The sequence below is a fragment of the Bos javanicus genome, chromosome 7, assembly GCF_032452875.1.
Source record: "Bos javanicus breed banteng chromosome 7, ARS-OSU_banteng_1.0, whole genome shotgun sequence".
NCBI lineage: Eukaryota > Metazoa > Chordata > Mammalia > Artiodactyla > Bovidae > Bos > Bos javanicus.
In genome coordinates this window covers 38826121-38841096 of record NC_083874.1, presented here as the reverse complement: position 1 = coordinate 38841096, position 14976 = coordinate 38826121, and the positions used below count along the sequence as shown (strand labels likewise).

The window sequence follows — 14976 nt, the reverse complement described above, 5'->3', positions numbered from 1 at the left end:
TGAGAAAGCGGATCACTGGTTGCCTGAGGGTGGAACAGAAGGATAGAGGGACGGGGAGGGGGGCGGTGGAATTTGGGAGGATGATGAAACCATATTGTATCTTGGCTTAGGGCTGGTTGTACAATTCTGTATTGTCAAAACATTGAATTTTTCTCTATATAAATTATACTTTTAAAATGGCAGGGAGCAGGGAGACCACTACACAAAAAGCACACCAGATAAATCTTTAGGAAGAAAGAAAGGTTGGTCCTTGGCAGAACAAGCCTTGGAATTCTGTCCTGAAAACACAGTCTTCCATGCCTCCCAGAGTGTGCCCAGGAACGCCAGGCTAGAAAAAGATGAACCATCCCCTGATAGCTGATGGGATAGGGGGCAACAGCAGGTGGGATCGCCACTGCCTGCTCTCTGCAGAACCTGGGAGCATCAGGGCTCAGCCTATGGAGCTCAAGTTGCCTGCTCAGGCCCTGTTCTTCCTTCCACCCTTCAGGTGGCTCCCAACCAGTCTCCTGTTTCTCCCTGTCCCTGCCCTTCCTTGCAAAGCTTTGGTTCAGGCCAGAAGCAGCTGTGTCATTTGCAGGCCCCAGAACAAAATGAAAATGTGACACCCCTTGTTCAAACATCATTAAGTCCCAGATTGTGACAGTAGAGCACTGCGTCAAGCCTAGGGCCCTTCTGAGTGTGAGGCCTTGGTGACTGCACAGGTCATACACACACAAAGTTGGTCCCAATTCTGGCCCTGTCCCTTGGCTGCCTGAGGGATCCACCCACAGTCACAGGACGTGAAGTTCTGTGCCAGCTTGCCGGGCTGCCCAGTATCTGTCTTGCCTCCTCTCATCCCTTTCCAGACAAGACCCTCTGCAGACCTGCCCCACACTTCCCCATGACGAAATCCAGGCCCACCCTAGAATGCCCTCATCCCACTCTACTCCACAGGAAATATCCTACCCCACCCGCAGCAACTTCTCCTCCTCAGGGAAGCTTGCCTCTGTTAAAGAAAAAAGAAAAAAAAAATTGCCATGACGTGTGTTAGAGTGGTAAGGAAGACTTTATTCAGTGGAGGCTACTGGAATGGGATTTTATGTAAGGGTCAGAGAGTGGCCTCAATTCCAAATACAAGGAAAAGTATATTTCATGGCCAAGGTGCAGGGTGGAAGTCAGTGGATGAAAAATTACTAAGAGGAAACCTCAGGGGGCAGGGGGAACTGGCTAAATGACTGCAGAGAATTCTCAATGAAGGCAGGGCAGAGTGACCAGACATAATGTGGGAGATGCTGCAGGTGGAGGAACCGGATTAGAATATGGAGGGTGTTCAGACATAGAAGATGGGAGACTCTGGCTAACCTAACTTAGCAGGATTCTTGCTAGAACTGGCTGCACAAGGAAGCACACAGTCAGAAGGTGCAGTCAGAAAGCTTGGAAGTGCCTGCCCAGAGTTTGGTCAACCTTTGTCCCCTCGCCCCACCCCACCACCTGGAGTGATAAGTGAGCCAGTTCTCCTCTGAACTCCTGTCGTTCAAACTTCACCTCTCATAACATATTTCACTTTTTGTTTTTGCTGCATTATTTCATATTTTTTGTTTTTTTCTACAAGAAATAGCACGTTATTTTTTTCTGAACCCAATATAGACGGCTAAGCCCCCACCTACTAGAATGGTGGATTATTGCAATCTGAATAGTCACTGTAGGGTCTATACCCTCTTTGGGAAATGTTTCCCTAATACCCACAGCCAACCAGTTTCAAAGAAATCTACTCTCAGTCCCCCAGATGGACTCCCTCTGCCTTCTGCGTGCTCTGCTGGCTTGCCCACCACTGTGCAGGTGCCTTTGCTGTCCCCACCTCTGAAATGCTGGCACTCTTCTGGCCCAGTCACTACTATGGACCCGTATGTGTTGTCTCCTTCCCTCACCCGCTGGAAACGACCATAGGGGCAAAGGCCTTGACCACCTCAGCTTCCTCCCCGAAGGAGGCACTCAATGCTTCACTGTGCAGTGAATGGTGGTGCTTGGCACAGACCTGGTTTGACCAGGTGGCACAAAAGGTGAATGAACACTTGGCATTTGAGCCTTTGCCACCTCCCCCTACCACCTCTAGCTTGAACCCATGCCAGTCAGGGAAGGGGTCTAGTCTCTCGACTCCAAAGCCCCCCCCCCCCCATTGCTTTCTGGGCTGGAACCACAGCAGGCTCTGGGGATGAAAACAGAAGATGTGGCCCTGCTCCAGCCATGTCCACAGCCCAGTGGAAAACAGAGGCAAACTGACCATTCCAAAGGAACAGACAGAGCTGGTGGAGGGAAACAGGGGCTGCGGGCATAGGGAGCAAGGAATTGCCTGGACAGGGTGTGAGTTCAGGGAAGGCTTCCCTAAGGAGGGAAAATCTGAGCATCATGGTCGGGGGGAGTCTGCCTGGAGAACAAGGGCCCAGAGGGCTGTTGGGATTAGGAGGGGTACCACCATCAGTGACCCTGGAGGCAAGACTGTCAGAAGCCTCAAGTGATAGGCTAAGGGACCCAAGGAGCCACTGGAGGACACACACTATCGAGTTGAGAACAAGAGGGACCAAAGGCAGGGAGCTAGTCTCAGTTCTGGAAAGAATCAGCTCTTGGGCCTAGTCTGCTGGGGGAGGGGGTCGGAGGACAGCTGGGGCGCTGAGAGATCCACTGGGGGCAGGATGGAGGGGCTGCCCCAAGGTGTAACCACTACAGTGGCACCTGTGATCAGCTGGCCCCAGAGCTGCCCAGCCGGCTTGGGGACAGGGAACTGGTTTTCCTGGCAGCGATGAGCTAACAGGATCTGGTTCCCTCTGAGACGCCCCAGCTTCAGCTCTCTTGCGCCCTCCCCCTACATTTGGGCCTGGCCTTGGTTTCTGGCACAGCTGCCAAGTTTTGGTACCGCCCACCCACTCCCTGCTGGCTGTACTGGCCGGCCCAGCTCCCTAATTGCTGGGTGGGGAGCTCTTCTGCAGAGCTGGGACACCAAAAAGTAGACCCCAGCCACTGTGGACCACATGGGTATCCAGCCTGACCAGCTCCAGCCCATGGGGTGAGCCAGGCTTCAGGCTAGCACTGAGCTCTGGAGGGCCCTTCGAGGAACCATTGACCCAGAAAGCTTGATTGGGTGGGGTGTGTAAAATGAGTATCAAGGCCTGTGAAGAATAGACCTGCCTAACCCAGGTGTCCCTACTTTCCCTTCCCAGGCAGAGGACCTGGCTCAGGGCTGAGCCCAGATAGCTCTCAGCAAGGCCCAGGGATCTGACCTGGCTACAAGCTCTAGTCCAGCCTGGCCAGGACTAAAAGGGGCTGAGAAGGGTGGGAAAGAATGGAACAGAGGGAGAAGCCCCAACCCAGAAGGCCCAAACACACCCCCTTAGACACACCCACCACCCACAGCACATCTCTACTGTTCACACCTGCCACTCACACAGACATAAACACATTATCCCCACGGCAGACAATATACACACCCCACTCTCCTCCCTAAAAGGGCGGAGCCCACTGGCTTACACTCCACAGCTGCGTCCATCCCCTGCACACCACTCCACCATCAGGGCCCACCTGAGGGGGCTGCCGGGTGTGGCCAGGGAAGGAGCAGAGCACAGCCAAAGGGAGCAAACTGGGAGTGTCTGCGGAGATCAGAGGTGGCCCCTGCCCCACCAGGCAACCTGGGAGGGAGACATCTGTGTATTGATTCCCCTGCAGCAGGAAGCACATCTCATCCGACCCTGAGCCCCCAGACCCTGACAGCCTAATGCAGCACCAGGCAGAGAGGAAGTGCTCCACGTGTGGCAGCAGATACACTAACGCATCCGCAAGGACTCCCAGCTTCACAGCAAGGGCTAGGGAGATGCCACGTGCACAGCCCGACTGGTTCTGTGCTCTAGGTAACCCACCAGGAGGGAGCAAGGGTCCAAAGAGGATGCGAGTGGGTTTTAGGGGCCAAGGACCAGCAAGCCTTGGCTAAGAGCAAAGATCAGGCAATGCAGGGCCAGGCACAGGGGTGCTTCCTCCCAGGACAGAGCTTTCCAGAATACAAATCAGATCACACTCCTGCCCAATACCCCATGGCCCCCCATGCCTACGGGGAAATGTCCACATTCTCTGCTGCAGTTCCAGCCCTTTATCGAGCTTTCTCTGCCTTATTTCCTGCATCTTTCCAGGCCCTCATCCCAATGGAGATAGGGGTACACAAGCCAGAGAGAAAGGTGGGAGGCAAGTTCTGGGAGGGGCAGACTACTGGAGGCTTAAGGCTCTCCAGCAGAAGCTGTTTTAGGCTGGCCCCACATCCAGCCTGGCCTGGGACCCAGGAGCCCAGACTTTTTACCAAGAGGACATTTCATATTCTAGCAATGCCTTGATTGTCTTGCCCCTTTGTTTTCTTGGGTTCCCTGGCATTGTTCCCTATTAAAATCTCACTGATGCTAAAGAAAGGAATTTCAGTTCACATAGCAGCTAAGAAACTTTGTGGTGCCAGAGCAAGGATTCCTCCACTCCCCAACGTGCCTGTCCAGCAGCTGCACACAGAGGTGCAGGGTACACCCTGCCTGCCGATCATGGACATGGTGGAGCTACAGTCCAGGCCAACACCCCCAAACCGGACCCTCCACAGTCCTCTGCACTCAGGCCAGGGACAGGCCTGACGTTATCACCTGGTAATTCCTCATAGAAAATGTGATTTTATTCTGGGGAGGCCAAAGTTCCCATTCTAGCCTCCCCTCCTCACACTGGCCCTTTTTGCTTCACAGGGCTCTTCACTTCCAAACCTCCTTTCCTGGGTCACACCTACTCCAGGGCTGGGCTCTGCCTGGAGACTCCTCAGCCAGGGGGGACCTTGCCCTGGCTCCTCCTGCTACTGGTACCCCATCCAGCCCACAGCCCCACTGGATCCCTCCTCTCGGCCAGCCTCTCCATCCCTGGCTGGTCTCAGCAGCTTCCACCCCAGACCAATGTACGGAAGGGGCTGGCCATCTCAGGGTGGGCTTATCCAAGCCATCTTCTGACAGTGCTTCTGCTGTCAGCTTGCTCCAAGGGCCTCAGATCTTGGAGGACTCAAGCCGAGGGCTCCAGGGCGCGGGGGGCTCCCGCAGCGCCCGCAGCTCCTGTTCCAACACCTGGTTGCGGCGATACATGTCCATGTAGCCGCCCTGGATCTCCCGCTGGTAGCGCAGCACCCGCTCCTTTTCCTCCTGCCACGTCCGCCGCTCCTGCTCAAAGCGCAGCGCCTGCTCCTGGCCTCGGAGCCGCTCCTGCAGGAGCTCGGCCCGCAACTGCTCAGCCCCATCTCTGGCCTCACCGCCTCCCGCCTCCCCCAGCTGTCCCCTGCTCTTGCAGTCATCAGTCTCACCGCTGCCTGGGGCCTCCTCCCGAGGGGCCTGCTCCTGCAGGCTCCGCACGGCCTCTCGCAGCCGGGCCAGCTCTGCATCCTGGGCCTGGGCTTGTGCCCGGCTGCCCCGAAGTTGTGTCTTCAGGCTGAAGATCTCAGCTAGCTTCTGAGCCAGTTCCGCCTGGGCTTCCCGCAGCTGCTGCTTCAGGAGGCTGATCTCTGCTGTTTTCTGGCACACCTGAAGGGGGACAGGGACGGGCAAGAGCCAAGGAAAGAAGGGTAAGGGGGGGACCGGTCGGAGGGCAGGCAGAGGATGGCACGACAGCAGTGGGGGCAGGAGTCTCTGAATGTTTGGTCTCTCACCTCCCAGCGGGCTTCCTCCTCTGCTCGCGCACTAGGATCGGTCTCTGGGAGGCTGCCTGGTGGCCGGGGCTCGGGGACCAGGCCCTGCTGTGCTCGCAGCTCCTTGCGCAGGCGCCGCTGATCCTGCTGGGCCATGAACAGCTGCAGCTGGAGGTTGCGCTCACTACGCTCGGCCTTCTGGGTAACCTCGTGCAGTCGCTCCAGGTAGAGGCGCTTCAGCTCAGCCAGCCACAGCCGCTGGCGCTCTTCCAGCACCTGCCCAGGGGAAAGAGCACTTGCCATGGCCCAAGATCCACACACCGCCCTGCCCCCCTGGATACCAACTGCCTGCACTTGTATGGGTGGCCCGCTCCTCCAACGCTCCAGCTGCTTCTGACATCCTCTGTCTCAACACCACAGGGTCCAGGGTGCAATGCTTTGGGCACACATGTGCCCCAACCCAGGATGTATCCTCTGGTGGTGAAGTGTCCCCAGCACGCAGCCCTCCCAGGGAGTCTCCCTCCCTCACAACTTCCTGCAAGGGCCACCAATCCCCATGTCATGTGGGGCTTGGGGAAAGAAGCAAACTCATCTCTCTCTTCCTTACCCTCGTATACCTGGAGCCTTGCAGGAGAGCTGGTGGGCGACCCTCTGTCTGCCCTGTACGCTAATGCCAGGGGACAGAACAGGTGGCCCAGGCAACAGCTGCTCTCACCTGTGTGAAGGGATTGGCGCCATCCTCCTCACCCAGGCTCCTCTTGAGCTCCTCACAGGTGTCTGGCACCACAGTCCCCATGTCCTCGGCGGCGGGGCAGGAGAATTCATAGGGGGGCGGTGGTTCGGGCAGGCAGTTCAGCAGAGCCAGTGGCCCAACCTCCTTGGAACCCCGTGAGGCCCGGTCCAGGGAGCCCCCAAGATGGTTAATGTGGCCCAGGGAGGAGCTGAACGGGCCAGGGCCAGTGCTGGGACTGCGACCAAAGCTGCCCCCGCTGGAGGAATCAGACAGACTGGGCTCGGGCTCAGGGCCGCCCTCATCCAGGCTGAGGGCATGCAGCAGCTGGGCACGGGCCTGGGCCTGGCTGGCCCGGGGCCCGGGGCTCAGGGGCGGGTGGCAGGCCAGCGTGTGCAGGCTGCCATTGCTGCGCCACAGCTTCTGGCCCTTGTGGGCCGCCAGGCTCTGCATGGACAAGAAGCCTTTCCCGGTGCCCGAGGCCGGCTTGAATACTGATGGGCGAATGCGACACTGCCAGAAAGAGAGGCCAGGGATGAGGCTCTGGGCTGACTGCTCTCTGGTGCTCCCTCCCGAAGCCCCTGGGAATCCCCTTTGAGAACAAGGGTACATGTCACCAGGCCAGCCCACAGCAAGACTTCCATGTCCTATCCCAGCCTCGGGGTCTTCAAGGAGAGCCCCCCTCCCCACCCTGCCACAGTAGGGAGGGGAGGAGCCGAGGCACACCTTGTCAAAACGCCCCCGTTCAGGCAGCGAGGTCTTGCTGAAGTCACCAGCCCGAGGGTGTTCCTGGTAGTAGAGGGTGGCATAGTCGGCAGGCTCATTCCGAGGGGCCCGCTTGGTGGTCTTGCCATCCTTCTTGGGAAGGTGCAGGTAGCTGAGGAGCTCGCGCTGGCCCAAGCCTTTCCGGAGGAGCCCATCAGGCTGGCGGGAGCCCCGAGATCCTGCGAGTGCCGCCCGTAGCTCTTCAGGGGAAAAGTCCTGCCGTTCCAACAGGCTGCCCACGCTGCCCATGGCAATGCCAGCAGGGCCTGGGGCTGTGGCCATGAAGTTTCACCAGGGCACAGGCGGCTGCTTCTGGGGGTTGGGAGGCTCCATCAGGGGCAGGTACGCATTTGCTGCCCAACTCCCCAGATGCCCTAGAAGCAGGTGCTTGATCTCTGTGTCAGCTCCCCCACCCCAGCCCACCCAGGAGTGGCCGATGTGGGTTCCAGAGAGAATCCGGAACAGGACTCCTAGAGAAAGTAGGAGAAGTCCCAAGGCTACCTGTCTAGTGCCCTAGTTCTGACGAGGGGCCAGTGTGTGACTGGGGTCACAGGGGGACCAGGACCTGAAGCAGCAGGATAGGGGCCCCTCCCAGGACTGGGCTGGCAGAATCCATCTCTGACTCTAACTTTGTTCATTCTCCTGCCAGGTACCCAACGTGGTGGGTGGGCGGAGGGCACAGGGCACCAAGACCAGTGGCCTCAGAAGCTCCAATCCTTCTTCTTCCCTTGGGAGGGGGAAAAAAACTTCATTCAACCCCTCTTCCTGCAGAGGTTCAGAGTTTTCCCAAGGGAAGCACCTGGCACGGGTGGGGCTAGGGGCTCCAGCAGGACGGATACAAACAGGAAGGGCCCAGGGGACGGAAGGATGGCAGGAACAATGGCCACAGTTTCCAGAACAGGTGTTCATGTTGGAGCAGTGGTAGGAGGCAGGGAGACGGGGCAGCCAGAGCCCCTGCCAGCCCCTCTAATATGCTGCCACTTCAAAGCCCACTGCCAGGCATCAGGGCCCCAGTCCTGACCCAATGTATGGAACCAATCAGTGTGTGGACCCTGGCTTCCCCATCTGGATGATGACTATGTCAACTCTTATCACTCATGGATGCTGGGAGGACTGGCTAAGATTAGAGGATAGAATGCCCAGTCCAGGGCCTGGCCCACAGCCAGCGTCAACACGGGCTAGCTGAAGCTGAGCTTAGTTGGTAGACACACTAACACCACCGGGGAGTGCCCAAGTGACGGGGCTATGGATTGCCTCCCACCTGTGCTGGGACCACACTGTGGAAGGCAGGACCTATCCCCAGTGCCCCGCTGGATCCCCTGTGTCCATCCCAGTCCTTGGCACACAGTAAGCGCTCAGAAAGGAGTTGGCAAATGAACGAATGCCACCTTCTCTGCCTGTGTGCTATGCTTAGTCACTCAGTCATGTCCGACTCTTTGCGACCCCATGGACTGTAGCCTCCAGGCTCCTTTGTCCCAGGATTCTTCAGCCAAGACTATTGGAGTGGGTTGTCATGCCCTCCTCCAGGGAATCTTCCCAACCCAGGAATCGTACCGGGGTCTCCTGAATTGCAGGCGGATTCTTTACCATCTGAGCCACCAGGGAAGCCCAAGAATACTGGAGTGGGTATCCTCTCCAGAGGATCTTCCCGACCCAGGAATCGAACCAGGGTCTCCTGCATTGCAGATGGATTCTTTACCAGCTGAGCTACCAGAGAAGCCCCTTTCTCTGCTTCCTACCCAGCTATTCCCATTCCTGAACAGACACCCAGCAGGCACAATGCAGCTACAAGTCCGATGTGCCCCACCCCAACTGCCCCAATCCAATATGCTTCCGGGACACAGACTCCCACACCAAACAATGGTTAGGAGGTTCCATCTTCCTCAACCATTTCCAGGTTTTGTGTTTATAGAAGACAAAGCTCTCTGTGAGGAGGGAGGGAGATGGATGGAAGGCACGGCCCTGCCCCTACACCCTGCGGTCCTCAATCTTACCCTGGGCAAAAGAAACCTTCCCAAGCTTCCCTTTCCAGTCCCCAGACAGCTCAACCTCTTTGGGGGTGCCACAAGCCACACAAGGTTAGGGGAGTCATCCAGATAAGGGATGACAGGTGCTGGGCACCTACAGTGATGCAGCCCTGCGTAGGGGTCTCACAGAGTCCTGGCACATGGTTAACTGTCTGTGTTTTTTAGGTAAGGGCAATGGGGCTCCAAAAGGTGAAGTGGCCTGCCCAAGGTCACAGAGCTGGTCAGAGTGAGATGCTGGCCTGTGATTACAGTACAATGACTCGAAATGTCTAGTGGGAACCAACAATGTCACCCACAACCCAAGAGTTGGAATCGAAGCATCCTGCCTCCCACTCTGACACCCCTTCACCATGACAAGCCCACCAAGCAACAGACAAGCCCACCAAACTCCTGTCACTGCTTCTTGGGGAGGTAGACAGCAGAGAATCTGGTCTCCAGCCCACCCTTACATTATCTCTCCATGGGACACCTTCCTTGACCATGCCTCAGTTTCCCCCAAATGGGAAAGACTCTACTTTTTTCTGCTTTCCTATTGGGTTGCCGGTGACAGCCAGCACAGGGACAGGGAGGTGAAAGGGCTCCTGAGCTGCAAGCCTGGTGAGAGCCTGGGGGCAGGGATGGTGGCAAGGGGAGCTAAACATGCCCACTCAATCCCAAACACACACTGCTTTATGTTCCCCTGGCCACAGCCTCATTTCCTGTCTCAGGGAGCAATAATCAACACCCCATACCCTCCACAAAGGGTCCCAGGTCCAGGGGAGAAGCAGTCATGGGCCGAAACACGCACACCACACACATACTGCAGTCCGGTCGGCGCCACCAGTGGCCCAGAAGCTTCTCTGTGAGAGGACGCAGCGAGGCTCACACACACTCAAGGTCATCCGCACTGCACTGAGCACCTTCCACACACAAATACCCAGCTGTCCTTCCTAGCCCCGAGGCTGCTAGATGGAGGCGAGTGTGTGTGTGTGTGTGTGTGTGTGTGTGTGTATGTGTGTGTGGCAAAGGAGGGCATGGGATCAGCTTTTCTTCACACTTGAGTTGAGCAATTTGAACTAATTCCGGAGCTACATGGAGGGGCAGCAACAGCCCTTCCCTTTGTCTTTATCTAAGGCCCCCACTCTCCCCCCTCCTCTCTCCACCCCTCCTAGATAACTTCTCAGGCTGTATTATTAGCTCCTCCCCCTTGGGCCAAGGGCCCTGGCTTTCAGGAGGCTCTACCCTGCTCAGGTCTCAATCTGGGGATGGTCCTTTTTCCTAAAAGACTCCATCCACCTCCCCTGCCTTCCCCACATCCCCCAATACACACATTCCTTCCCGTTGCTTGGAAGCCCAGGGACTGGCCTAGGGCAGCTGTGCAGGAGAGGATGTGGAGGGGGAGGAGGGAGGGAGAGACAGCAAGTGCCTTGCAGCCCCACTGGGGAAAACAGGGCCTCCTCCTCCAAGTGCCTGGGCTTCTCTACCCAGAATTCATGACGTGCCTGGGGCCCAGAGCTCTGCACAGAGCAGAACCTCACCGCCACCACCCCACTGCTCTGCCAGCAAGCTTTCAGCTAGTCACGTAGGCCCTATTCTGCACAGGCCTAGTTGGTCCCAACAAGGTCCCTTTACTCCTGTTTCCACCTTCCCCTCCATCTACTCCAAGATCAGACAGCCTGGACACTGGGAGCATCTCTCTAGACCAACTCTTGGTGGAGACTGGAGAATGGGGCTGGGATACGGTCCTGGCCATGAAGCAGAAAAAGACAGGACACTCAGGGAGGCATCCTGGTGTCCCTTAGTGGGTGCCTCGTTGGGTCAGCCTGATGCTGGGCCTGGCACATGCTCACAACACACATGGGAGAGGAAGAGTGTCATCCCCTACTTCCGAGGAGAAAACTGAGGCCCAGGAGGTAAAATAAGGTGCCTAAGGTCATGTTCAGCTGCACAGGAAAAAGTCCATAGGCTCTCTACATTTAGAAGCCTGCCCTGACCCCACTGTGCATCTCCTCTGGAGTGTGCCCAAAGCACTAGGGTAGGAAGCTCCCAGTCTGGCCTTGACTGCCTTTAGCCCCTCGTGAGTCCTAGCCCCAGGGAGGGTCCCACCACCTGCTGGAGGATCAGCTTTGCTGAGGGGAGTGACTGCAGCTGCCCCTGAGGAATGAGACTGGAATGTCCCAGCTCCAAAAGAGGGGGCAGTGGGTAAGAGGGGCCCAGGGAGGAGATGGGAGAGGCTGGCATTCTGTAGCCCCATTTCAACTCATGAAGAGGCAGAGTCCTGCTGGAGTGATTCTTAGTATCACTAAGTCACTTGCGCTCTACAGTTTTTATCAGCCCTTTCATTTCATCATCTGATCTCCGAGACAGCTTCGTGGAGGCAGGTAAAACAGTAGTTGCACTTACCCCATCCTACAGCTAGGTAAACTGAAGTCCAAAAAGAAGTGAGCTGCCTGTGATTCCACATGACCAGCAATCCCAACTCCCCAGGCAAGACCCCCTCTTCTGCCCCAGGCTGTCCCAGCCAGGGGTTACCAGCTGCCCTCCCTGGGCTCCCACACTGCTGTGGATTATGTCTGCTCAGCTCCCCACACCTGCTTCTCCCAAGGGTACCTGCAACCAGGTTGGTTTGGATCCCAGTCCCCTCAGCCTGGAATATCCACTGCCTGCCCCTGGGTCAGGTAGAAATAGTGGAAACACCGCTGCATGGGCACTGTGAGCCCTGGAAGCTGCTAGTTCCATAGGCGGTGGCCTGAGCAGACTGGCCGCACTCATTCAGTCTGGCACATACACACCCACACACAGCCAGTCGGCAGGAGAGGAGCCCTGCCCAGGAGGGATCTGGGAGGAAGCAGATCACCGGTTCCAGGACGGCCTCCTGCCTCTCTCCTTCCCTGGGCCGTTCAGGGACAGAGCACCACGGCCGCGGGACAGGCTGAGCCCCCGGTGCAAGCCAGGAGAGACCCGGTCTGCTCGTGGAGGCGGGAGGGGAGGCGGGGCGGCGGGCGGGGTGGGGGGGGGGGGGGGGGCAGGGATTGCCTCGTCGGAGATGACAGGTCCCGGTCCTTTTTTCCGGACGCAGTCACGGCCCCGATTTCCGCCCGGCTCCAGACGGGCCCTCACTTTGGCCGAAGGTTGTGGCCAGACTGGGATGGTGCTCAGGATCTGGGAGCGTCCGCTCTTCACGGGACCCCTGACAGCAAGCTATATACAGGGCTCATATAGTGGAGGAAGGTGGTATCCCGGAGGGGGCAGGAGAGGGCAGGAAGCCGTCTCTTAGGGAAGGTGGAGGTTGGCATCTCCACGGAAGGATGTGGCAGAGGCGAGGGCTCCCCCAGAACTGGGGGAGGTCCCCAAGCTACCTGAGGGTTGGGAGGGGATGTCTCTCCCAGGCTTCTAAGACTTACCCCGAACGGATGGGCTGTGGGCGCGGAAGCCGAGGTCAGACTCCCGCGCCAAGGGCACCTGCCCCACCCCAGTGGTGGTTCAGGGGTCCCAGGAACTCCTCCAAGGAAAGCACGTTTTGCATGGGTTAAGGAGAACGTAACCTGTCGCCTGCCCTTTCAGCACAGCTTCCCTGCCCGCGGACGGTCCCCGATCCCGCACCTCGGTGCTTCGATGTCTGGAAGTAAGGGGTAGCTGGGCGCACACCTCACCTTGCCACCCCTGCCCACTTCTCAGACGGGAACCTCGCCCGCGTAGGGCTGGGGGCTTGGCCAAGGTCGCCGGGAAAGCTAGACCTTGGCGGCGGCCAGCCCCACCCCCCGAGTCCAGCCCCGGGCCGCGGCTCCAGCCCCACGGTGCGCCCTACTCACCATCCTGGCGCCCATCCGCACCCCTCGCGCGCTGCAGCTCCCTTGCGCGCGGATTTGAACCCTTCCTCCAGGGCGCCAGCTCCGGCCGAGACTGCGAACCAGGCTGGAGCGGCCAGGCGACAGGCGCCGGGAAAACGCGGGCGGGCGGGCTCCGGAGCCGGATTGGCGAGGGAGGAACGCGTTCGGCCGCGCTCGCTATCCTGCCCCAGAGGCGGAGGGAAAACCCGGCCTGACTCACCGGCGCGCGGCCGACCCACAGCCCGGCCCGGGCCCCCGGATGTGGGGGGCGGGGACGGGGGCCACCCCCGCCCACCGCGTGCCAACCTGAGCCCCGCCCGGGCTCGCGACTCCAGCCTAGGCTAGCCCGCCGAGACGTCGCGAGGCGGTGGCGCCCGAGCCCCCTGCCGGTTGCGCTCTGTGCCGCGGACGCCCAGGCGCGCGGGCTCGGACCCGGGCCGGTCTACAACACGAAGTGCGGCCTATGCTCCCAGAGGGCGTCCAGCCCGCCCCGCTCCTCCGCCGCCTCCTCCTCTTCTAGCCTAGCCCGTCTGTCTCGGTTTCCAGAACTCGACAGCTTCCGAAGAGGCGCATTCCGTCCATCATCTCCCTGATTCTTGCCGCCTCCCCTTAGGTAAGCAGCATTATTCCCTGGCGAGGCTGAGCAAAGTAGTACTCCGAGAGGTGTGGAGAGATTTGCCCAAGATCTCGGGCTCCTTAGCAGTTGAATTGGGCGCTATGTTTTTGTGGGAGTTTTTGGTACCAAAGACTTCTAAGGGGAGCAAATTCAGATCAGTTCAGTCGCTCAGTCGTGTCCGACTCTTTGCGACCCCATGGACTGCAGCATGCCGGGCTTCCTTGTCCATCACCAACTCCCCGAGCTTACTCAAACTCATGTCCATCGAGTCGGTGATGCCATCCAACCATCTCATCCTCTGTCGTCCCCTTCTCCTCCCACCTTCAATCTTTCCAAGCATCAGGGTCTTTTCTAGTGAGTCAGTTCTTCTCATCGGGTGGCCAAAGTATGGGGAGTTTCAGCTGCAGCGTCCGTCCTTCCAAGGAATATTCAAGATTAATTTCCTTTACGATAGACTGGTTGGATCTCCTTGCAGTCCAGGGGACTGTCAAGAGTCTTCTCCAATAACACAGTTCAGAAGCATCAATGCTTCCCCGCTGAGCTTTCTTTATAGCCCGACTCTCACATCCATACATGAAAAAACTATAGCTTTGACTAGACGGATCTTTGTTGGCAAAGTGATGTCTCTGCTTTTTAATATGCTGTCTAGATTGATCATAGCTTTCCTTCCAAGGAGCAAGCATCTTTTAATTTCATGGCTACAGTCACTGTCTGCAGATGTCTTCAGGGGCCAGGCAAGTAGTGTGAGTCAGACTGGCAGGTGTAAGACATAGAAGAGATGAAAACGGAGACAGAGATGGACACCTATAGGCATTCAGATTCAAATATGAAAACACCACATCTTCCAAAAAAGGTTATAAATATATAGTGAGGTATGATCCAGCAATTCCACTCCTAGATATATACTCTGAAGAATTGAAAACAGGAATTCAAACAGACACTAGTGCATGGGTGTTTGTGGCAAGACTAGCCACAATAGTCCAAAGCTGGAAACAACCCAATTGCCCATCGACAGATAAATGAACACACAAAATGTGGTATGTCCATAGATGGAATATTATTCAACCATAAAAGGACAATTTGGATGATCCGCCAGTTTTGCCGAACCAGACACTAAAGACTGCATGTGGTATAATTCCACTTATATGAAGCAGATAAATCCAGCAGAAGGAAGATTAGGTCTAGATGCTGTGGGGAGGGAAGAATGAAAAGTGACTGCTTGATGGTGTAAAATGGATTGATTCCTGCCATATCAGTAAATAAGGGTGTCAGCGATTTCAAGGCCTCCAAAAGTGAATTTCTGAGGTTGGAGGGGCCCGAAAGGGAGAACAGTGCCTGCAATCCAGCAGCTGTCAGCTGCCGTCATTCCC

At 57.4% G+C, this 14976-nt stretch overlaps 1 protein-coding gene and 1 long non-coding RNA gene across 5 annotated transcripts in view; one reads left to right on the top strand and one right to left on the bottom strand.

Moving 5' to 3' along the window:
• Positions 1-1021: 1021 nt before the first annotated feature.
• N4BP3 (NEDD4 binding protein 3) lies at positions 1022-13063 on the bottom strand. 2 transcript variants are annotated; one of them, XM_061423107.1, is made up of 5 exons: positions 12973-13063; positions 7116-7466; positions 6375-6902; positions 5681-5935; positions 1022-5555 (listed from the first exon to the last, which is right to left on the bottom strand). In XM_061423107.1, exons 2-5 carry the CDS (start codon positions 7434-7436, stop codon positions 5028-5030), a joined length of 1632 nt encoding a protein of 543 aa, XP_061279091.1. In that variant the 5' UTR covers positions 7437-7466; positions 12973-13063; the 3' UTR covers positions 1022-5027. The 2 variants fall into 2 exon arrangements, with proteins under 2 accessions (XP_061279091.1, XP_061279092.1); XM_061423108.1 differs by having other exon boundaries at positions 7116-7463; positions 12973-13062.
• Positions 13064-13343: 280 nt separating this feature from the next.
• The window catches only part of LOC133251099 (uncharacterized), a 75013-nt gene continuing 73380 nt past the window's right edge, over positions 13344-14976 (top strand). For all 3 annotated transcript variants that reach the window (XR_009737515.1, XR_009737513.1, XR_009737514.1), the window contains exon 1: positions 13344-13603. This is a non-coding gene — a long non-coding RNA (uncharacterized LOC133251099). The remainder of the gene's footprint in view (positions 13604-14976) is intronic.

What these genes read in the sequence shown, in the direction of transcription:
- N4BP3 (XM_061423107.1), bottom strand. Translation starts at nt 7,436, where the DNA reads ATGGCCACAGCCCCAGGCCCTGCTGGCATTGCCATGGGCAGCGTGGGC. An exon ending in GCGCCAATCCCTTCACACAG is followed by an intron (nt 5,936 to 6,374) that starts GTGAGAGCAGCT and finishes TCCCCTGGGCAG; the next exon opens with GTGCTGGAAGAGCGCCAGCG. An exon ending in AGGAGGAAGCCCGCTGGGAG is followed by an intron (nt 5,556 to 5,680) that starts GTGAGAGACCAA and finishes GTCCCCCTTCAG; the next exon opens with GTGTGCCAGAAAACAGCAGA.